The sequence below is a fragment of the Myotis nattereri genome, assembly GCF_964212035.1.
Source record: "Myotis nattereri genome assembly, chromosome: 13".
Taxonomy (NCBI): Eukaryota; Metazoa; Chordata; class Mammalia; order Chiroptera; family Vespertilionidae; genus Myotis; species Myotis nattereri.
The window spans coordinates 44,674,173-44,698,771 of NC_138088.1; the positions used below are offsets into that span (position 1 = coordinate 44,674,173).

General features: G+C 43.9%; 1 protein-coding gene across 1 annotated transcript in view; it reads left to right on the plus strand.

Moving 5' to 3' along the window:
* Nucleotides 1–3,131: 3,131 nt before the first annotated feature.
* The window catches only part of WBP1L (WW domain binding protein 1 like), a 58,705-nt gene continuing 37,237 nt past the window's right edge, over nt 3,132–24,599 (plus strand). Inside the window, exon 1 of the mRNA XM_081104629.1 lies at nt 3,132–3,332. Coding sequence (XP_080960755.1) covers nt 3,243–3,332 — 90 coding nt within the window. The 5' untranslated portion in view covers nt 3,132–3,242. The remainder of the gene's footprint in view (nt 3,333–24,599) is intronic.

Genomic DNA, 24,599 nt, shown 5'->3' on the forward strand with positions numbered 1-24,599 from the left:
CTCAGACTACATTTCTGCTTTCTTTCAATTGGCTCTTGGGGGGTGTGGAAATAAAGTTGGTTAGAGTGACTAAAATGTCTTGGTGTGGGAAGTGCTAATCCAGACTGTTTGTCCTGTCCAGTAGCTCAGTTTGAGCTCTCAGGTAAAGGGAGAAAGGGAAGTTGGGACAAAATCCTGTCTGCCAAATTGAAACCATTGGGGTTTCCTAATGATGATAATACCTGGCCTTTATATGGTCTCTGTAACTCTTTGATGCCAGGATTAAGACCCTCTGTATGAAAATAATTGGGCCCTTGCTTAGTACTCAATTTTTAAAAATTGCATAAGTTTCCTTTTTCCCCCACTGACCTCTCCCCTACTGCCCCCACCCCTCAGTACATGCCCTCACTCCCCCCCCCCATCTGTGTCCATGGGTTATGCTCATATGCATGCATACAAGTCCTTTGGTTGATCTCTTACCCCCTCACTCCCCACCTTCCCTCATAGGTTGGACAGTTTGTTCGATGCTTCTATGACTGGTTCTATTTTTGTTCATCAGTTTATGTTGTTCATAATATTCCACAAATGAGTGAGATCATGTGATATTTATCTTTCTCTGACTGGCTTATTTTGCTTAGCATAATGCTCTCCAGGTCCATCCATGCTGTTGCAAATGGTAAGAGTTCCTTCTTTTTTTATAGCAGCATAGTATTCCATTGTGTAGATGTACCACAGTTTTTTCTTTTTAAAAAATACATTTATTTATTGATTTCAGTGAGGAAGGGAGAGGGAGAGAGAGATAGAAACATCAATGATGAGACAGAATCATTGATTGGCTGCCTCCTGCACACCCCCTACTGGAGATCAAGCCCAAAACCCGGGCATGTGCCCTTGCCAGAATTGAACCTGGAACCCTTCAGTCCGCGGCGAACATTGTATCCACTGAGCCAAACCAACTGGCTACAGCAATGTACCACAGTTTTCTAATCCACTCACCTGCTGATGGGCGCTTAGGCTGTTTCCCAATCTTAGCTATGGTGAATTGTGCTGCTCTGAACATAGGGGTGCATATATCCTTTCTGATTGGTGTTTCTGGTTTCTTGGGATATATTTCTACACGTGGGATTACTGGGTCAAGTGGGAGTTCCATTTTTAATTTTTTGAGGAAACTCCACACTGTTTTTCATAGTGGCTGCACCAGTCTGCATTCCCACGAGCAGTGCAAGAGGGTTCCTTTTTCTCCACATCCTTGCCAACACTTGTTGTTTGTTGATCTGTTGATGATAGCCAATCTGGCAGGTGTGAGATGGTACCTCATTGTTGTTTCGATTTGCATCTCTTGGATGATTAGTGACTTTGAGCATGTTTTCATATGTCTCAGTACTCAATCTTTACTTATCCCCTAGGGAGCTTGATTGTGGAGTAAATTGCTAAGAAACTTGAGATTGATAAAAATACTTGTTACCTTTTGCAGCACTTGGGAAACCAGGATGAAGACAGAGGCAGAACTATGGACATTCTTATGTTGGGGCAAAACCAGTTTTCTTTACTCTTACCTGTTTCCCACTTTGCCACCATTTAAGCCAAGAACAAACTCCCTGTGGGCTCAGGCATAGGGCCAGACTGTATGATGCTTTGTGAGGAAATTCACAGCTATAGGCAGCTGGTTTCTCTGTCATGGGTCTTCATTTCATTTTACTATCATTGATTAAGTTCATAGTTGGGTCCTGTACAGGAGAATGCTGTAGGGATTTCTTAGGAAATGCGTAAGACTTGGTGTGCTGTACAAAAAGCTGCAAATTTAGTAGGAGGGGTCAGCCAGGCAGATACAGATTAGATACACGGGGGGGGGGGGGGGGGGGGGAGTGTTCTGTGAATCCAGAAGAAGAAACAAGGGGGTGGGAACTAGGAGTTTGTATGTGTAGTGTGTAAACGAAGTTAAGTGTATCGTGTAACACAGCACATTGAGGGTCTCCCAAGTGTACCAGTGTGAGCAGAATGTGTGGGTGGCAGGTGAGATAAAGAGAAGTATGCAGGAACCAGGACACAGGACCACACTGAGAAGTTTGGACTATATATCCTGTAGGGAGGTGTGTTTTTTTTTTTTTTTTTGGGGGGGGGTGTTAATCCTCACCCAAGGATATTTTTTCATCGATTTTTAGAGAGAGTGGAAGGGAAGGGCGAGAGACAGAGAGAAACATCGATGTGAGAGAGACACATTGATTGATTGCCTCCCTACAATCCGAGGTAGGTGCAACCCGAGGCAGGCACCCTTGGCCAGAATCAAACCCGGGACCCTTCAGTCCACTGGCCGATGGGTGCTCTATCCACTGAGGGAAAGCCATGAGACAAAAACGGTGTTGTGTGTGTGTGTGTGTGTGTGTGTGTGTGTGTGTGTGTGTGTGTGTGGTAGAGCACCCTTGTGGTGGTGTGTGAGAGGAGACCATTTGTGTTTAGCCAGAAGAGGAGAACATGGAGGAAAGCCTTTGGGGTGGATTTCAGAGCGACTTTTGTGGTAGAGGGACTCACTAGAATCTCGTCCCTGGAACTAGTTGTGACAAAGCACTGCGCCTCAGGCAAAGGCACTGTCTCCTAGGAAATGCCAGTGGCCCCAAGCTATTGCTTGGGCAGTTTGAGACCAGCAGAGGGACCCTGGTACTGAGGCTGTGCTTCAAGACAAAAGATATCAAAACATTTTTAGATAGTTGTTTTATTCTTTAGGAGCGCCCGGCTACCTTCTTAAAAAAAAATATTTGCCAACACCATTTCGAATCATCACACTCTCTTTCTTCGCTAAACTGTGGAAACCTAGTACTTCCGCCACACTCAAGATGGCTACATCCGCTTAGCCTTTTCAATACCAGGCGCTGGAGGGGGCCCCGCCCCGGCCGGAGCGGCTTCCGACACTCCGCATTGACACGGCTCGCAGGACCCAAGATGGCCAGCTTCCTCCTACTTTTCATTGGCTGGATCCTTCTGGTTTTCCGTCTTCACGGGGCGGGACTTCAGTAGAGGGCGGGACTTCGCTTTGATCGACAGCCATTTGGATGAATGGACGCAGGGCAGGGGCCAATGAAGCGCTGGAACTGGAGAACCTCCCAGGGTTTGGGCGGGTGTGTTGGCCGGGGTGGAGCCGAGCCGGAAGCGGGAGGGGAGAGTGAAACAGGAAAAGAAGGGAAGAAGGAAGAAGAGGAAAGAGGTGGAGAGGGAGGAGGAGGAGGGTGGTGGCGGCGCCGTGGCGGAGGAGCAGGAGCAGGAGGGGGATGGAGAGGAGAAGGCTCCTGGGTGGCATGGCGCTCCTGCTCCTCCAGGCGCTGCCCGGCCCCCTGTCAGCCGGGGCTGAACCCCCGCAGGTAAGGGGGAGGGGGCGTCCGGGCCCGGCTGGGTGCCTGGGGGTCGTCGAGGCCCGGCTGGAGGAGGCTGGAGACGGCCTCGCTGCTAGCTGGAGGGGCTGAGGGAGTGCTGTTGCCAGGAGTTGAGGGGTCCGGAGAGGGACCCCTGTGCGTGGAGGGGCCAGGACCTCAGGGGGCGTCGGGGTGTAGCTGAGGGACACCTGTTTTGGTTTCTGGCAGGTCGGCAGAGGCGTGGTGCCAAGCGAGTGCGGGCCTTTGAGACGGCTGTTAGGTCAGGTGGGCCGGGACGCCTGTGACCGGATAGTGGTGCCAGGCCCCGGGGGCATGTGGGGGGCATCCGTGTTCCCCCTGGAGCAAGTCTCCGAGCAGCGGCGCCGCGTGCACGTCGGCGCGGGTCGGGTCCGTGGGCTCCCGAGCCAGCCAGAGCGGGGAGGGGCTGAGGGTATTTAGTTCAGGCTGAAACAGGGGCACGTTCTGAGAGCACCATTTTTAATCGTGGTTGGAGGCAGGACCCTTGGGAGGCAGGTGGGGTGAAGTGGACCGGGACCCCTGAGGAGGAGGGGTTCCAATAAGCTTTGACTGTTCGGCGGGCCGGCCGGGGAGAGCCCGTCGCTGACGCTGACCGGGGCTAGCCCCCTGGAGCACCCCAAATGGAGCTCTTCTTGCTGGGTGGCTGGCTTTTTATCCAGGCAGAGAAGCTGGCTTGTGTTGATTCCAGCTCTGGCTGGCGTTTCGAAACCTTAATGGGAGCATTACCCCTGGTGCCAAGTTGGGTGGGGTGCACTAGGGGTAATCACCCCTCCTTTGCTTGCGTTTGGCAAGGCCTTCCCATTCTATTTTCTTCACTTTCTGTTCCCTCCCCTGTCTTTTCAGAAAGACACACACATGATAGCAGAATCTATACAGCCCCTAGCACTTGAACCTTTCGATGTGATCAAGAGTAGAAGCAGAGTCCCAGCAAACATACTTATCTTTCCCGTAGGAGTTCATGGGCTTGTCGATTTACATGCTGTATGCATCTTTGTTTTGTCCATTAGTATTCTTTATTTTAAAGATTAAATGAGGTGAAATTCACATAAGCTATTTAAAACCATGTAACCATTTTAAAGTGGAAAATTCAGTGGCATTTAGTATATTAACAATGTTGTGCAATCACCACCTCTGTCTAGTTTCAAAACATCCCAAAAGAGAACCCCCCTACCCATTAAGCAGTCCCCCCCTGTTCCCCACTTCCCCCGTCCCTGGCAACCACCAATATGCTTTCTGTCTCTATGTGTTTACCTATTCGGAATATTGCATATAAATGCAATTCTACAGTGTGGCCTTTTGTGTCTGGGTTCTTTCCCGTAGCATACTGTTTTCCAGATTCATCCATGTTGTAGCATGAACCAGTACTTAATTATTTTTTATGGCTGCGTAATAGTCCACTGGATGACTATACCACAATTTGCTTATTCATTTTTTGGTTGAAGTGTCCCCTTTTTTCTTCAGAGTATTTTTATGTGTATTAGAAATAACACGTGAATGTAATAGAGCTCATTTTCTGGGCCAGTATATTCCCTTTCCTAGGTCTGAACTCTTTCGTGTTAGGCTTTGTTGGGGTTCTTTATTTTCCCAGTTAAAATCAAACTAGCAGGAGAAATAAATTTTCTTTGTCCATTAGAAAAGTTACCACCATTTGGACTGGTAAAATTAAGTATAAATGCTGACAGAACAAAACATAGAACCGTTGTTTTTCCTTTGCACCTGTCTATTTCTGTCTCTCCGAAGGCTGTTTCCCAGTTAGTAATAAATAAATAACATTGCTAAAGGGTTGATTTAGGAATATTGAGCCTTCAGAGGCGGGTGCCCAGGGTCTGTGGACTGCCTCACCCTATTGGAGAGGAGGGGTAGACCTCATAGTCAGTGGTGGGAAACATCCATTTCTTTAGCAGGAGGGAGGATGGCAAGTGGAGGTTCCTTACCATGTCATGCAAGCCTGGGAGAACATGTGGGAGAGGATCTTCAGTGCCATGTCCTAATTGCAGTTTGTTGAGCACAGGCCATTTTCTTATCATTTCTCTGGCACTTCTAAAGCTTACTTTGGGGACAGGGTGGCTTTTGTACTTTGTTCCATTTGGATGGATGCACTGACCAGCAGCTATTATGTGGTTACAGTTCCTGCAGAGAAGGGAAGGTTTCTGTAATGAGTGGTCTCCCTCTTCCTGACCCCTTCCCTCATACACCCCCACCCTTACTTAATGCCTTGTCTCTTTGTCAGAGATACTGTACTAGTATATCTGTAGTGAGATTTGTGTTTTGAATTTTAACTTTTGGAACGGAAGCTGTTATATAATTATTAACTCTGAATCTACCACAATTTAGCCAATTTGGTCTTTGTTGATTTTTGGCTTGTAGAAATCAGTAAAGTAAAAGATTCAGAGACCATTTTGGCCCAGGACCTACTTCAGGTAGGCACTGTCCTTATTTCAACAAGTGACTTACAGCTAACTCTGAATTGAGGAGGACTCTCCACATTTACTCCTTGTTGAAATGGTGTGAGTACCTTATTGCATTTTCCCCCCTTGAAATGGGTCTATTAAGTACAACTTTTTTTTTATATGCATTTAATATAAGAAAAACATGATATTTAGGTGGCTTGCTTTCCCTCTTAATAGCTCTGCCCTGGAATAGCCATTTCTTGGCTATCCTGGCCCAGGAAAGTTTATCAGCTTAGTTCACTTCTGTGGTTAGGAACTTAGACTTAACTCTCCTATACGTTCCTGCAACTCAGTTATGAGTCCTTGAATCCATAGAAAATAAAAAAAACAGTAAGGTCTCCAAATAGTAAGGCCTTGGCATTTGTCTCTTCTAGTTAAATTATGATTGAGATACATAGATTTCTTTTTTCTCTTTTTGATTAGGCTTAACCAGAAAAATCTGGCTATCTTATCTAAAATAAAGATTTAGTAAAAAAGTCTTTTTCCATGAAGTGACTCAACCAGTGGCCTTCTGGGCACAAATCTCTAGAGATGCATTGCTTTTCCTCTGCCACGCTGCCACGCTTACAACTTTGAATTGGATGGGGGCCCTCGTCTCTGCAGTCCCTGCACCCCCCCGCTCTCAATAGTATACCCATTGGCCCCTAATTCCCTCCTTTACTCACCTACATTGCCCCAGTTTTCAGTCCAGAAGCCCTTCTTTCTTTAAAAATGGCATTTCAGTGCAATCACCAACACTCCTTGTAGAATAATGGGATAGGAGACTTCCGGATTTGAATCCTCTTTCCTTCATTTTCTTCGTCTGTTTTACACACCAAAGTGAACAGTTGTCGAAAATCACTACCTTGAGTTTCTGTAAATCCTTTCAGTAGAATTCAGCAACATACACTGAAATGTCTACTCTGTAGCAGGCTATTATCGCTAGGCTTTGGGAACTCTCAAATAAGTAACAGACTCCCTGTCCTCAAGGAGCTGGTCATCTTGTGGGAAAGACAGCACACACAATGATTTGTAATCCAGAGGGATGAATGTTGTAATGGAAGTGCAAACAAAGGCCAGTGGGAGCAACTGATTCTGCTAGGGCCAGGGGAAGGTGGGGATTAGGGAAGAGGCATCTGGACGTGCTCTGAAGGATAAAGGATAAGTAGAATGTCTGTAGAGCAGGAAGGGGAGAAGCCCATCCAGAGAGAAAATGGAGCATGCGTTTGGAGGAGGCACATAGTCTGTGACAGAATCTTCCTATGTGGGTGTGAGAACAGGAGTGTGCAAGTGGTGAGACTTGAAAGGTGGACTGTAGTTAGGTGGTAAAGGAGGCCTTTTATCCGTTCATTGATGCAGTGCTTATCCAGTAGAATGTTCTGTGATGTTGGAGGGAAGTATCTATTTGCACTGTTCATTTTGGTAGCCACTTACCCACGTGTGGCTCTTGAGTATTTGAAATGTGGCTAGGATAACTGAGGAACTGAATTTTTAATGACATTTAGTTTTTTATATCAACTTTCTTGAGATATAATTAACATGTCAAAAGATTCACCCTTTGAAAGTGTACATAAAATGCCTTTTTAGTAAGTTACAGAGTTGTGTGACCATTACCACTATCTAATTTTAGGACATTTTCAATCATCCCATAAAGAAGCCTCATAGCCATTAGCAGTCTCTCCCCTTTTCACACCCTCCTCCCCCAGCCCCTGACAACCACTAATCTACTTCTGTCTCTGTGGATTTGCCTATTCTGGACAGTCCATATAAACGCAATCATGCACTTATGTGGTCCTTTGTGACTGGCTTTCACTTAGCATAATGTTTTTAAGATTCATCAATGTTGACAGATCAGTTTATCATCACATATATCAGTATATTATTCCTTCTTGTGGACAATTAATATTCAGTTGTATGAATGTACAATATTTTATTTATCCATTCCTAAATTGACGGTCATTTAGGCTGTTTTCACCTCTGGGTTATTATGAATAATGCTTCTGTGAACATGCGTGTACAAGTTTTTGTGTAGACATATGTTTTCATTTCTCCTGGGTATGTACCTATCAGTGGAATTGCTGGGTCATATGGTAACTCTATATGTAATCTTTTGAGAAATTGCCAAACTGTTTTCCAAAGTGGTATGATGTTTATTATAATTAATTTAAATGAAATAGCTACATGTGGCTACTGACTACATATTAGACGATGCAAATCTAACGGCTTTCCAATGGGGGCATGGGGTATAGCCTAACACAGTGGTGAGGTCATGAGCTCTGGGGGCAGCCCACCTGAGTTCCAAACCTGACTGTTCTACTTAACTATCCTTGAGCAAATTACCTAACCTTTTTGTGCCTTAGTGTCACCATCTATAAAACGGGAGTAGTAAGTAAATAAAACCTAATGGGTTTGTCCTGAGGTGAAAAGACAATATATGTAAGGCTCTTGGAATATGTTTAATGGTTATTAAATATAATAATTACTACTACTGTTAATATTGGTGGTCCTCAGAGTACATTGTGGTTGGTACGTAATTATCAACTCCCAAACTAAGTTCGGAAACAGATTTGAAAGTGACTTCCTTGATTCTATTCCATCACTGAGCTTAAGTTTGTCCCTGTTATCTTTTAGCTATGTAGGTCACTTTTCATGGTGAGTCTATGTGTTCAGAGCAGTGGTTCTCAGTTGGAGACAGTTTTGCTGCTTCCAGAGGACATTAGTCAGTGTCTGGAAACATTTTTGGTTTGTTACAGTTTGGGAGTGCTACTGGCATCTAGTGAGTGAAGGCCAGTGATGCTGCGAAACATCCTACAATGCTCAGGATGGTCCCTCTCAACAAAGGATTGTCTTTGTTGTGAGTAGTGCCAAGGTTGAGAACCTCTGGTTTCTTACCAGGTCCTACTTAATTATCACAGGGTTTGAGGTCAGCTTTCCTATGAAGAGAGAGCATAGCATTATGAAGTGTATGAAATCCTCTGACAACACATTTTAGGTGGGATAATCTAAAGCTTTAAATCCTGAATCTTGATTACTCTCAGATTTGTTGACATATGTTACCAGTCAGCCCTACTTTGTCAGCCAACACCAAACATTTTGAAAAAAGCATATTTTTTTAGTCTGTGGTTTAGTAAGCAGGTGAGCCCTCCCTTAGTCACCCAGTCTTGAACTTTCTTTTCCCTTGCTTTGGGCTGCCTTTGTGGTTTTATTTGAAGAACGTGTTTGTTTTCGCCCCAGTGAAGCTGATGGCCAGTTACTTTCTTTTCTCAGTGTCCTCCATGGCCCTACTCGGAACTGAGTCATGTTCTTAGAACTTTTTCCTCTCCCCCTTCCAAGTCTTGGCTCTACTCTTAGGCCCAGCCTCACGGACGTTTGCTTGTTCTCATACACGCTCAGCCTGCAGAAACTATTAGGTGTTTTCAGGGTCACCAGGAGGGAAGCTGACTCCTGCATGTCAGGAAGGCTGTGTCCAGAGGAGAGCCTTCTCCTTCAAGCCTCAGGATACAGCTCATTGTGGATGTTGGGCAGTAGCCAGCAACTCTTAAGAATACTGTGGCTACTTTGCATGGCTTTGGGTACAAAATTCCAACTGCCTTTGGAATTCCTGGCCATCCATATGCCCTAGAGGGCCTCTTTCCTGTCATAAATTGTTAGGAATAACGCTTGAGGGACCATCAGGACCCAGGTGGGTTTATTTCTTACCCTACAATCCCAGTTGTGGGCACTGCCAGGACCACCATTCCAACTATAAGTTCAGAGACAGAGCAGCCACTGAGTGACAGGGAGCAGTGACAGTGGGTTCTGCTGACCTGTCTACTCAGTGGCATACAACTGGCAGGCTGATGTCTGGCTGTGGGCACCTCCCTTTTGGACCATCCTTTGTATTTCCACTAGGTGGAGCAAAGTCTGGCCGAAAAACTGCTTGCAATGTGGAAACCACAAAGAAATACAAATAAATAGAGAACATTGCAATCTGGGAAATAAGGAGAGGGGAAACATATCTCATCCTATTGAATTCTACGGCTTGTTGATACAATTCTGGGCTTTCCCAGTGTGGGAATTAAAGTAGGTCATTCTCCCAGACTTGTAGATCACCAGTCCTGCCTGGGATGCTCTTACTCACTCAACTACATTCCCATGGCCTTGATTTATTTACTTTTGGTTTTCTTCTTTCCATACTTTCTTCTGTGGGAAGGCAGATGAGCTGTGTATATATCTTTTGTTCCTAGTGCCATCATCTCCCTCAGAGGGCCACAGCTAAGTTTTGATTCATGATCTTAGGTGTTTTAAAGAATTTAATTTAAACTTGTTTTGGAAGAGGTAAAAGTGAGCGGAAGACGATGCAAGAATATTTGTGGCTGGGAAGGGTGGGACCTAGAGTCAAGTTATAAAAACATGTCTGTTTTTATTTTTAAGTATCAAGCAAGACAGATCTCATGTCATAACACTATTTCATCAAACATTCTTGCAGATCAGAGGCATCTGTTCATGGCAAAAGTACTCATGTTTTTCATAATTCTACATGCCTTTTTTGCTCACCCTTTCCTAAATTATGTTCCTCACCTAAACTTGGCAGTTTCACTCCATTTGTATTAAAAACCAACCTAACATAGAAACAACAACAAAAAACTCCACAGCTTCATTTATTGCTCGGCCATCGTGGCTCAGTGGTTGAGCATCGACCTAAGAACCAAGAAGTCACGGTTGGATTCCCGGTTAGGGCACATGCCGGGTTGTGGGCTCCATCCCCAGTGTGGGGCATGCAGGAGGCAGCTGATTAATGATTCTCTGTCATCATTGATGTTTCTTTCTCTCCTCCCTTCCTCTCTGAAATCAATAAAAATATATTAAAAACAATAAAACAAAAAAAATAGAACTCCATAACTTCATTTATTGGTCAGAAATTAGTATTTTCCCTTTAGTGGCTTCTTTGGGTGAGAAAGTTAATATTTGGCTTTTTACACTGGGATGTTGGAGCATTGTAGCTCTTTAATACTAGAATAGTGTGAGAGTTGAATAGTGTGAGAAGTTCATCATCCTGTGTATTTTTTTCTTATTTCTTTAAATATATATATATATATTCAATTTCCTGACCGGGAATTGAACCATGTCTTCCCGGTTCATAGGTCGATGCTCAACCACAGAGCCACACCAGCTGGGCTTACATCAGTTTTTAACTACACAAAAATAACACATGTTCATAACAATGTTAAACTATGTAGAAATACAACAAGGCTTAGAGTAAAAGGTGAAAGTCTGTGGCTTGGTGTGTATTTTTGGTGGTTTTGTGCTAATGCTGCCAATTTATAGATATACAGGGTGGACAAAGGTAGGTTTACAGTTGTGAGTACATGAAACAGTTTATTTTGTATTATTACTTATTATTATTGTATAATTATTTGTATTATAACTGTAAACCTACTTTTGCCCCAACCCTTTAGTAATAAATTCACATATATGTGTATGTGTATATGTATATATCTCCTATAAATAAATGTAAAGTTGGTGGTATGTGTAGGGTTCTTTATTGTCTTTCATTTTTTAAAACAAAAATGGGTAATTTATAACATGCACTTTTTAAAACCTAAATATATTACATTATATCTTTGATTTTTTTTCTTCTTTTTTAAACATTTTAAAAATTACATTCAATATATATATATTTTTTTTAATCCTCACCTGAAGGTATATTTTCCATTGATTTTTTTTTAGAAAGAGAGTGGAGGGGAGGAGGAGAGAGAGACAGAGAGAGGGAGAGAGAGAGAGATGAAGAGAAGAGAGAAGAGAAGAGAAGAGAAGAGAAAACATCTATGTGAGAGAGACACATTGATTGGGATCAAGCCTGGGGAATCGAACCCAGGACCCTTTGGTCCGCTGAACCAAACCAGCCGGCGCACCTCTGATGTTTTTTAAATTCTTGTATGTTATTGCATTAGACATTTATTTATTTAATCACTCCTTTATAGATAAACATGCGTTGTGTCCAAGTTTTTTCCAGGTAAACATTGTTGTGCTTAATTTCTTTCTGTAATTGTGCTAGGTTCCTAGAAGTGGCATTGGGGATTGTGAAGTTACAGGATATGAAATTTGGGTTCAGTCGTGCCAAGTCGCTCTCCACAGTGGTTCTGTCAGTTTACACTCCCATTACTAGCGTGTGCAAGGGCTCCTTTCCCCAAAGTGTGAGCAACATTTCTGGATCTATGTCCTGTGCTTATCCTTGAAGAGGTTCCTTCTGATTCTTAACATGGGCACTTGGGGACATTTCACTTTATTTCCTCAAAAGTTTGTAGGTCTCAACTAGCTTAGCTTCCAGTCCCTTCTCTGTCTGCAATCCCACTGTTCCATTTGCTGAGGAGGAGGATTCACCTAAGGACAGGGAGCCTGTAACTAGAGAAGTGTAGAAATGCCTGCCCAGGTGCTGAAGGAAGTGGTTTGTAGTCCCCTGGAAAATGTCAGGCAGGTGCCCTGGAGCAAAATGTCGCCCAGTTACTATGTAACACACAAGTCTAATTGCATGCCCGCCCAACCAACCACCTGTTTGTGATGGTCATCCTAGGAGAGGGGACCTTTGGAAGTAACATTGCTGAGAGTACAGACTCTGGAGCCACACTACCTCCCTATAATCTTGGACTAGTTAGTTAACTCAGTTTTCTCATCTGTATAATGGGATAATAGCACCTAGCTTATAGGGTTATTGTGAGGATAAATTGAATAATACTTACCAAGCACTTAGAATAGTACCTGCCACCTAGTAATTAGTAAATGCTAATCTCCCTTATTATTGTTATTATGTTTGGGGAACCTTTAAGGCTTCCCTATTTCTTGACTGACTCAAGATCTGTTTCCAGTGGAGGAATTTAAGAATATACTTTGGTTAACTCCTAGTCCGAAAGGCATGTGCGTTACTTTCCATATCATCAGATGAGAGGTGTTTTTCCAGCAATTGTTTTCTAATAATAAGGAACGAAATTGTAGAGCAGGTAAGTTAGAATATATACTATTATTCTGATTTGTACATCATTGTTGTTCTCTTGAGTAGAGAAAAGAGTGGAGGGTTACCACCAGCAAGGAAGTGTGATGTTGTCTCAAGTGTGGGAGTTGTGGTTCATCATCTGTTCTGACCACAGGGCTAGACCCCATGCAGAACACTGTGTGCTGTACTGAGGTGAGGCGCTCTCTGGGGCTGCTTGACACCTGACCCCAACCTCCATTTGGTACATCCTGTCATCCTATTCTGAGGTAAAGATGGTTTTTGAGGCCTTTTTTTTAAAACAACCAAACAGCTTTTTGAGATATAATTCAGATACCATAAAAATCAACCTTTTAGATTGTACAATTCAGTGGTTTTAGTAAATGGAATCATACACCATGTGGTATTTTGTGACTGGCTTATTTCACTTAGCATAATATTTTTGCAAGGTGCATCCATGCTATAGCATGTGTCAGTATTTCATTTCTTTTTATGGCCAATTACTATTCCATTGTATGGGTGTATCACACTTTATTTATCTCTTCATCAATTGATGGACTGTTGCATCCTGCACTCCCCCTACTGGGAATCGAGCCTGCAACTGGGACATGTGTCCTGATGGGAATCGAACCGGCCACCTCTTAGTGCATGGGACATTGCTCAGCCAACTGAGCCACACCAGCCAGAGCTACGTTTACCTTTTTTTTGTTTATTTGTTTAATATGTTTTTATTGATTTCAGAGAGGAAGGGAGAGGGAAAGAGATAGAAACATCACTGATGAGAGAGAATCATTGATTGGCTGCCTCCTGCACACCCCCTACTGGGGATCAAGCCACAACCTGGGCATATGCCCTAGACTGAATCGAACCCCGGACCCTTCAGTCCACAGGCTGACGCTCTATCCACTGAACCAAACCAGCTAAGATGAGCTACGTTTAACTTTTGAGGAACTGCCAGATTATTTTCCATAGCAGCTGTACCATTTTACATCCCCACTGACAATGTATGAAGGTTTCAATTTCTCCACATCCTTTTCACTTGTTTGTCTTTTATATCATAACCAACCAAGTGTACCTCACTCTGGTTTTGATTTGCATTTTCTTAATAACTAATGATTGAACAGCTTTTCATATATTTATTGGCCATTTGTATATATTTGGAAAAAATCTATTTGATTTTTGGTCTGTTTTAAAGTTCCTTATCTGAAGGGAAAGGGGTCAGCCCAGGGTGAGATTTTCCTTTCAACTAGATTTAAGGCTCTGGCCATGTTACCACCTGTTCTTCTAGGCCAATTGCTTTACTTTTCTGAGCTTTCATTACTTCTATCAGCATTGTCCGAAGACTGCCTGAGGCAGCCATTATCTGCAATAAGAGGCCCATGTGGTTAAAGAAGTCTACTGTCTTGGTCTCTTTTGGAGAGTCATGATGACCATACTCTACAGTTAAGCCACTGAAGAATCCTACAGTTAAGCCTAATGTGTCCTTTGTCAGATAAATGATTTGCAAATATTTCCTCCCTTCCATTTTTATGTTGTTGTTTTTTCACTTTTTTGATGGTATCCTTTGAAGCATAACTTTTTAATTTTGATGATGTTCAGCTTATCTATTTTTTCTTTTATCACTTGAGCTTTTCATGCTCCACAACCTGGGCATATGCCCTGACCGTAAATCGAACTGTGACCTCCTGGTTCATAGGTTGACGCTCAACCACTGAGCCACACCAGCTGGGCTCCTTAGTTCTTTTAATAAAAATAAAGAGAATTGCCGAAACCGGTTTGGCTCAGTGGATAGAGCGTCAGCCTGCGGACTGAAAGGTCCCAGGTTCGATTCCGGTCAAGGGCATGTACCTGGGTTGCGGGCATATCCCCATTAGGAGATGTGCAGGAGGCAGCTGATCGATGTTTCTCTCTCGTCGATGTTTCTGACTATCTCTCTCCCTTCCTCTCTGTAAAAAATCAATAAAATATATTTAAAAAAAAATAAAGAGAATTAACCCAAGTACCCATCACCAACTTCAGCAATTTTGTCATGGACAGTCTTGTTTTATCTATTTCCCCTTTCATTTCCATTCATCCCCAGTGAAATTATTTTGAAGCAAATCGTAGATTTCACATAATTTCAACCATAAATAGTTCCATTTGAATGTCTAAGAAATAAAAGGGTTCTGTTCCTCAAAATAAACACCATCCCATATCATACCCTAAAACATGGACAGTAATTTCTTACTGTTATAAGATAGGATCTTGCATGGAACCATTTAAATTAGATCCTGGGGTAAAAACTTAAAAAAAACTCAACTAATTATGACAGCTCTTCAGTTTTCATAAGTAATTAGCCCTCACTAAGTATTCCGCTACTTAAAAAACGTTACTCCCCATCTCTGGATGGGTGGCTCAGTTGGTTGGAACATCATCCTGTACGTGGAAATGTTGCGAGTTTGATTTCTGGTCAGAGCACTTACCTAGGTTGTGGGTTTGATACCTGGTTGGGGCATGTACTGGAGGCAACCAATCAATGTTTCACCTCTCTCTCTCTCTCTCTCTCTCTCTCTCTCTCTCTCTCTCTCTCCCCCTCCTTCCCCCCCTCCCGCCCCCCCCCCCCCCTTGGCTGGCATGGCTTAGTTGATTGGAGCTGTTGTCCAGTATATCAAAAGGTTGCGATTCGATTCCTGGTTAGGGCACATGCCCGGGTTGGAGGCTCGATCCCTGGTAGGGGACATGTAGGAGGCAACTAATTGATATTCTACTCTCACATCTATGTTTCTCTTTCTCTTTTTTTCTCTCTAAAAATCAATGGCAGCCTATCCTCAGATGAGGATTAAAAGCAAACAAAAAACCCCATGTTACTCCCCAACAATACCCTTCAAAAGTGGTTCTCCAGCCACAGCTTTCTCTTTTTTCACTTGAACAGGTCTAGTGGTGGAGTTTTAATCATGGCAAACCCTTTTTTACATCCCTCAAAACTTTCATTGTCATTTTGTTTGGCACACATTCATTTCTAACGTCTGCCCAGTACTTAAAGTGAAAAATTATCTTATGACTTTTGCTCTCAATTTCTAGTGTAGGGAGACTTTTTGGAAAAACCCTCCCCTTATGTGAGATTGCACAAATGTTAAGAGAAATCTGGGAAAATAAGGAGACCCCATGAGTGCATTTTCTTTCTTTTATTAATCTTCACTTGAGGATATTTTTCCATTGATTTTTAGAGAGAGTGGAAGGGAGGGGGAGAGATAGAAAAATTGATGTGAGAGAGAGACATTGATTGGTTGCCTCCCATGCCCCGACCTGGCTGGGGATCGAGCCTGCAACCAAGATATGTGCCCTTGATTGGAAATGAACCCATGACTCTTCAGCCCAGGGCCTGACGCTCTAAACACTGAGCAAAACTGGCTAGGGCCTCATGAGTGTATGTTCTCCTTTTTAAGCTGTCCAAGGGTGCAAGCTGTGTGTCTCCCCACCCCCATTCCTGCCTGCCTGACTGTGCCCACCCTCAAGATAGAGTATTAGGGGTTTCACAGCAGATGTACAAAGCTGCTGAGGGAGAAATGGAACATAGAATATGGAGGCTGAAAGACTGTAGAGATATGAGGCTATGAAAGAACGTTCAGTAAGAAAGAGAGTCTGTGCTATTCAAAATGTAGCAGATTTAGAGCTGAACAGGCTTAACTGTGGGACTCTTCAGAGGCTTAACTGTACAGCACGTGCATAGTAAATCTCCAAAAGTGACGTTAGACTTCTTTGACCACATGGGCCTCTTATCAGCAGAATTGTCTGCTGGGAGGGGTCAGGGGAGGGGGTTGAGGGTGGGGAGATGGTGTCTCTGGACAATGCTAACGGAAGTAATGAAGGCTCAGAACAGTCAAGTAATTGGCCAGGGTCGTGAGAACAGGTGGTCGCATGGCTGGTCTAGAGCTAGACTGCCAGAGCCCTGACAGAGGCTAGTTGGAAGGTAAATCTCCCCCTGGGTGTTACTCACTGGGCTCCCTGGGAAGACCTCTGTCCCCTCAGTCAGAAGCCCTAGATGTTACTTCTGGGCCATTCACACTTTCACACCTTCAGTAGACTCCTCTGACAAGGGGGGATAGTAATAACTGTCAGCCATGTCACCAGCTGGCGTAAGGAACAACTGAAGTGGATATGAAAATAGTTTATAAACCTTGAGTTCTCTGCAAGAAAGATGATTTATTGTCTTTCTCACTGGTTAGAGCCACCTTTTCTGCAATTTCCCACTTCTTGCAACTTACAGGAGTGATAAACTGTCTGGGTGTTTTCTTCTGCTGTTTTTGACCATGAAATCTTAAGAGCTGGAGTAGATTTGGTTACCGCATAGCCTAAGGAGAGAGGAGGTAGTATTTGATTTACATAAGATCCAGGAAATGAGGGAAGGCTTGGTGCTGGGAGCTATGTTTCCAACGAGATCTTACTAAGTTTCACAATCCTTTATGCAGAAAAGGCAACTTCTAGCTGTTGCTTATGGAGTTATCTGGTGAATGGGACACAAAACCAAGAGCAGCTTTGTTCCACTCGCCGTAATTGAAAAGCAGATGTTGGGGGTTTAGATCAAGCCCCTTGAAGAAGTGACTTTTGCTTTTGAGGTGGCCTAAGTACTTTAAATCCCTCAGCTGAGAAATTAGAGACATACAGATAATGAGATCCATAGAGGGTTTCCCAGTTCTTGCATCAAACCTCGGAGTAATATCCAGGTGCTTTCTTCATCTCTTAGCTGCTTATCAGGTTTCTATGGCCAGGAAAATGTTACCCACATTAATGTTTGGGGATTCAGCTATATTAGTTTCATTTTTACAGTCTCCTCTTTAGTCATTAAGTCTGTTCAACCATCTAACAATCTTTTATTGAGGGCTTATTTTGTGCAAGGTATTGTGAGGGACACAGAAGTGAGAGTTATGGATCTTGCCCTTAAATTGCATGAACTTTAGAAGAGGAGGTAAGATGAGAATAAATAACTTTGCTGAGTTTATGAGCACAGAAAACAGGTAAGTGGATTTTCCTCTAAAAACACAACCAAGATGGTCTCTCTCTGGACAATGCAAATGATTGGTCTTATGACCTTAAACCTAGAGGGTCTGGTTTAAGGGACTGCTTTCAGGGACTCAGAGTTGAAGTGCCTTTAATAAAACGACTTTCATTTTAGTTTTTTCTGTGTGCCTGCCACAATTTGCATTCACCTTTCCACCTGATGTGGACCACACCTCTCTTTGTTTTGCCCAAAGTTTAAATAAAAGTGAAGGATGAAATCAGATTTAGTAGAGACCCGGAAGACTAATTTTCCTAATGGATTTCTCTTTCCAAGTTCTGAGTGTGTATCATATAGTGTGAATGACCTCTGTCCCTCCTTTTGTTGTTATTCCAATCTTTGGTTTAAAGAACAGTTCATTAGAACAGTTCATTAGGAGACTCGAAATGTGTCTGGGGACAGCTCCGAGCTTGGCTTGCTAATTTTCATATAATTCTTGGCTACTTGCCAGTTTGGTTGAGGTTGAACTGTTTCTAGGGTAGGAAAGTTGAAGCTTGCATTTTGTTTTGTTGTGTGTGTGTGTGTGTGTGTGTGTGTGTGTGTGTTGTTGTTTTTTTAAAATCCTCACCCGAGGATATTTTTCCATTGATTTTTAGAGAGCGTGGAAGAGAGAAGGAAAGACAGAAATATCAATGTGAGAGAAACACATCAATTGGTTGCCTCCTGCACGTGTCCTGACTATGACCTGGGCCGGGGAGGAGCCTGCAACTGAGGTACGTGCCCTTGACTAGAATCAAACCTGGGACCCTTCAGTCCTCAGGTTGACGCTCTATCCACTGAGCCAAACTGATTAGGGCAAACCTTGTGTTTTGGTATGAGGGCAAACAGGCTGCTGTTATGTTTGATAAAGCTAAATTTGCAGATCCAGCAATAGCCCATTAACCATCAGTGACGGCCCACTGTCAGTGGTGAGTTTCAGAGACCGCTGTACTCTCTGGAGAGGGCAGCAATGTCCATCCATGAAAGTAATAAATATTGTGGAATGATTGATTGTCAACGCAAAAGGATTTTTTTTTGTTAGGGGATGAGAGAAGCAAGAGGCAGAAACCTTAGGAAGCTGTTGTAAAGTGGTTTCAGCTTCTGTTGCTTTCATTTCTCCATTTAAAAGACTGAGACTGTACCATTGACCAAAGTATCTTCCTTCCACCTCTCCCATTCCCAGAGTATAAGAAAGTCAGCTGAAAGATTTGTCATATTTTAGTAGTAAATATAATTAAGCAAAAAGAGAGCCCAAGATACTTAGTAAACCAGAAATTCCTGTCCTTGATATTTTTGGCACCACTGTCGTCATTCAAAAGAAAAAATGTGCTGGTCAAATACTCAGTGAAGACACACATTGTAGGGCCTCTACATTCTACCTCCAGCTGACCTTTGCTTCATCTTCCACCTTTCTTGGATGCTCCTTGTGTCCTTGTTTTCATGCTTTTGGCCATGTTTGGCCCTTTCTAGTGTGCTCATCTTCCCACCCAAACCCTACACCTTATTTTAGTACCCATCTCAAAACTTTCTGTGGTCATTCTATCTCTCAACAGTCTCCCTTGTTCAAGCCCTTCTTGGACTTAATGTCTTTACTCCCCTCTAACATTTATTATGATGTGCCTATGTTTGTTTCTGCGTCTGCTATCTTTTCTTCCTAATTAGGTAAATAAATAAGTCCTCCAGGGCAAGACTAATTCGTTCAATAGTCTATCCTTCTCATTCCCATGATATATCCTGGATGGCTGGATATATCAGGTTCCTAGGTGACTGTGACATCAGGTCACAAAAGATACCAAAATGTTACCTCCATATGTGTTCAAGACATTTTGGAGCCAAAATAGGCCTGGTTGAAACACTGGTTCCACTGCCTACTAGGTGTGGGTCCTTGAATGACTTGGCTAACTTCACGGAAGGTCATATTTTTCATCTGTTAAATGTCAGGTATCAACATATGTTAGGGTCCTCTCTCTCTGAAATATATCTTTTGGTGTTTAGCAAGTGATTACATGCTATATTAAGAGTTGTATGCCCAGCCTTCTTTCTGTGAAGACTCAATAGTAAGAAAGCATCCACAGGTTTTCATGGAGACCGTGTAGAAGAAATAAGCCCCGTGACTCGGAGAGCCCCTTGTCCTCCTCAGAAACGAGGAGTGGTGTGTTTTCTTGCCTGGGCAGGCTTGCTACATGTCTGCCTTTGTTCAGCCCCAGGACACAGATAAGCTAGTATTCTTGACTTCTGGCAGCTAATTGATCCTTAGCATTTCTACTTGGCAAAGTTCTGAAAAAATCTTTGTTCTGAGTTTGGAATTCTTCCCATGGAATTCCCCAAAATAATTACTTCAGGATCCTTTTACTGGTGCCCAGCCCCATATTCATGACGTGAATCAGGTACTTGGTTTGACTCTCATGGTGGCACTCACCGTGCTTTGGTTTTGAGTTAGTATTCCAGTCTGTTGTGTGTGTTTTTTTGTCAGAACTCTAAACATTTAAGTGTGCCTGTGCCAACCTGAGGGAAAAAAGGTCTCATCTTAGATGTTCTGTGTCTGCCTAATAGTCTCTACTCAAAGCTCCTGGAAATAAAATGGCCTTAGATCTGGACATTATCTCTTACCCCAGAAGCCTGGAAGTTGCTGTCCTATTCTGATAAAATTCTCTTTCTTCAGATTTCTTTACTTCAAAATTAGAATTCCCCTTCAGCCTCAGCCATCCAGATGACCTGAGTGTGGGAACAGGTCACTAGGTTACCTGAGATCCAGCGCATGGGAAGGTCTTCCACTCTAGCTTGCTCCTTGTATGGGGACCGGCTGTGTGCTGGGAACAAATGAAAACCTTGGGGCTTTCCCAGTCATTTACCTCACAGAACTCTGGCTGCAAAGTGAGTCAGAATGGCAGTTCTAGGGCCCAGGGGCCCTGGCTCCACATTCCAGAACATCACTGTCAGATCCAATCTAAGTGGCTGTCTTTTAAACAGGTCCTGGGCACTGACTAGCGACAGTGTTCAACTGACCCTCAATTCTATTTTTTTAATTTATTAGTAACTTCCCATCTCATATCTAATCTAATAAAAGACAAACATGCAAATTGACCGTACCTTTGCTATGCCTTAAGCCATGCCCACCAGCCAATCAGAGCAGCTATATGCAAATTAACCCAGCCAAGATGGCGGCCGACAGCCACGGAGCTGGAGCAAGCAGGAGGCTTGGTTGCTCCAGTGAAAGAAAAGAGAAAAAGAAGAGGCTGGGAGCTTCCGTCGCTGGGGGGCTTGGCCAGCCTGAAAATGGCCCTCAGCCCTCACCCAGACTGGCCAGGCAACCCATTGGGGACCCCCTACCCTAAAGGGGGTGTGGCCAGCCTGAAAACAGCCATCAGCCCCTCACCCAGGCTGGCCAAACCTCCATGGGCTGAGAGTCCCCACTGGAGGGGGCTTGACCAGCCTGCAAACAACCATCAGCCCCTCACCCAGGCTGGCCAGGCACCCCAGTGGGGACCCCGACCCTGAAGGGGGGTGTGTGACCAGCCTGCAAACACCAATCAGTCCCTCACCCAGGCTGGCCAGGCACCCTAGCAGGACCCCCACCCTGATCCGGGACACCCTTCAGGGCAAACCAGCCGGCCTCCACCCGTGCACCAGGCCTCTATCCTATATAGTAAAAGGGTAATATGCAAACTGACCCTAACAGCAGAAGGACTGGGAATGACTGTTCACTCTGACACACACTGACCACCAGGGGGCAGATGCTCAATGCAGGAGCTGCCCTCTGGAGGTCAGTACGCTCCCACAGTGGGAGCTCTGCTCAGCCACAAGCCAGGCTGCCGGCTGCCAATACAGCGGTGGTGGTGGTAGCCTCTCCAGCCTTCTCAGCAGCACTAAGGATGTCTGACTGCATCTTAGGCCTGCTCCCCACTGGCAAGTGGACATCCCTCGAGGGCTCCCGGGCTGCCAGAGGGATGTCTGATTGCCAGCTTAGGCCCAATCCCCCGGGGAGTGGGCCTAACCCAGCAGGTGGTCATCACCTGAGGGGTCCCAGACTGCGAAAGGGCACAGGCCAGGCTGAGGGGACCCCCCCCCCCCCGCCCCGCACCGAGTGCACAAATTTTTGTGCACCGGGCCTCTAGTCATTAATATTATTGTAAAGGAAAGAGTCTTTGGAGCAAGAGACTTTATTGAAATCCTTGCTCTCTTACTACTAGTGTTGTGCCCTTGGGCAAGGTCTCACATGTCTCAGCTTCTGCAAGTGAACAATAGGGCTAATGCTACCTATGTTGTGGGGGAGTTTGGCAGGGGTGTTGTGGCATTGTGAGCTGTTGGTGAAATGGAGTTCCTAGCACAGAGTCTCGCTGATTGTCAGTGCTGAACAAATAACTGTCTTTCCCCACCTCTGTCCCAGAATTAAAAATTATAAATACATAGGCTGCCTAGGAAAATGTTGCCAAAGATTCTTGCCAAAACCGGTTTGGCTCAGTGGATAGAGTGTCGGCCTGCGGACTGAAAGGTCCCAGGTTCGATTCCGGTCAAGGGCATGTACCTGGGTTGTGGGCACATCTCCAGTGTGGGATGTGCAGGAGGCAGCTGATCGATGTTTCTCTCTCATTGATGTTTCTGACTCTCTATCTCTCTCCCTTCCTCTCTGTAAAAAATCAATAAAATATATTTAAAAAAATAATTAAAAATTATAAATACATAGGCTGCCTAGGAAAATGTTGCCAAAGATTCTTAAATCAACTACAGTGAAAGAATGAATGCCAACTGACCATGAACATATATACTGTTGTAGTATGTTTTCTTAAATAATAATCAGGATACAAAGGGTTTTAGCATTACTGTCTTTGGGGATTCTGTGAACCGGGAAGGAGGGGGCTGATCAGTAGAAAGATGTCTCAGACACTGCTTGAGGCCATAAACAGTTAACTGCAGCATTTTGACAACATAATCCTGCTTAATTCTGGTTTAGTTTCCTTTTTTTAAAATTGGAGAATTCATCGTTGAATTTAATTCTGCATTATTAGACAGATGACTACAACAATTATGTGATGAAGGATTTGACTTACCTTTGGTCCACCATGTATGAACCTGGATCACTTACATAAAAGAACCCCCCCTTTTTTTTTCATACTAGCAGAAATTGCTAATGATCATCTTGCCTCTTTAATCCTACTTTGCCACAGGGCTGTGGTAATATTTGCAGGGCATGGCAAGAAATGAAGTTGCTTTCCTTGGAATGCCTGCATTTACCAATTCAGCCTCTTTTTCTCCTCACCCCTCCACCCCCCAAATCTCAGTGCTCAATGAGAGTTGGTCAGCAAGGGGCTGGGCAAGAAAAAGTATATTAGTGAAAAGAAGCCATCCATGGTCAGTAACCACTCTTATTATATAGTGTATGATATTGTGCTAAGTGTAATGCTTTGGGTTTAATGTTGCCTTGCCCACAGGAATGTATAATCTTGTAAGTAAAAAATGCTGATTAGAAACACTGTCTTGAGTAGTATCCATTAAAGTAGTATTTATTAGGGGGGCATCAGGAAGTCTATGATGCAATTTTGACCATTTAGATTGAACTTCTACAGAATTATTATCTATTTCCTAGTAATTTTGTTGCAATTCCACTTATTCAGAGATCACTGCTGATGAATATTGTTTAGAAATGGGGGATGTTTCCATAGCCTATCAGAGCAAGGGTTCTTGGGTATTTTGTTCATGGTGGTATCTGCAGGCCCTAGAACAGTGCCGGCACACTGGGTGTTCAGTAGATGTGGAACAGATGAGTAAGTACACTTACGCCATGGTACTCTTTCTGGAGAACTGCAGGTGCCACTCTGTCTTGTTAGGTGGGTTCAGATCAGAGTTGCCCATGAAGGGCTTAGGATACCCTTTCCTCTTGTTTGGCTGTCACACTTAATGATGCACTTGTTTTGTGGTGGTCGGCTGTAGCCAGGGAACTGAGGAAACGAAAGGAAGGCATTGAAAACAGCTTTTTCGCTCTTCTTTGGGTGGCTGTGCCTTGATGTCTAGGCCTGGTTGGCTGGCAATTTGGCCTCGAGGTGAGGACTGTAGCAAGGCATGGGGTAGACAGTATGACCGTATCTTAAGAATACATATATGCCAAAGAATGGTTCCCTAGGCCATTCTTTCAGCAGCAGAAGCCACTTCTCTCTGCACATCTCCCCTCTTCTCTTCTCCGTAGCAGTGAGGCTGTGATTCATTCTTTTCGTGAGCCTGGAGGAAATGGCTCAGCTGGCTTGGCTCATTCATTTCCTTGTCAGGAAAGTCAGTGTGACCTTGACCATCAGTGGGAGACCTGAAGCAAGCACGTAGTATTTGGCTGGATTCACTAATGATTGAAAAATACTTCTGGCAATTCACCATGCTGTAAGTGCTGTGTACTGCTAATTTATTATCCTAGGTGGGGATGAAAGATACTAATTTGCAAGACTCATTTCTGATTTACCTGGGTCATACTAAGCACAGGGCCACTCCCAAGGAGGCCTTTGATAAATATCACTGAGAGAAAATTGTTGAAGAAAATAAGATGATGAGATATACTTGCTTTGAGTCATGGAAACTATACCTAATTTGCACCTTATGAAGTTAGTAGAAAGTAACTTTGGATTTATAAAGTTCCTCTAAAGATTATTCTCCTTCAGGAGAGTTATCTCTGCAAGTCCAAATCCAAACATAGGCCCTTTGTTTCATGCTAGTGTTTTCTTTGGTAGAGGATTCCAGGTCAGAGAGAGCTACTGTGACCTGCTGCTTAGGGAACGGTGGCCAGATGAGAGCTGGCTTACATCACTGACTAGGAAAAGTCAGATCAGGACACCAGCCCCAGGGGC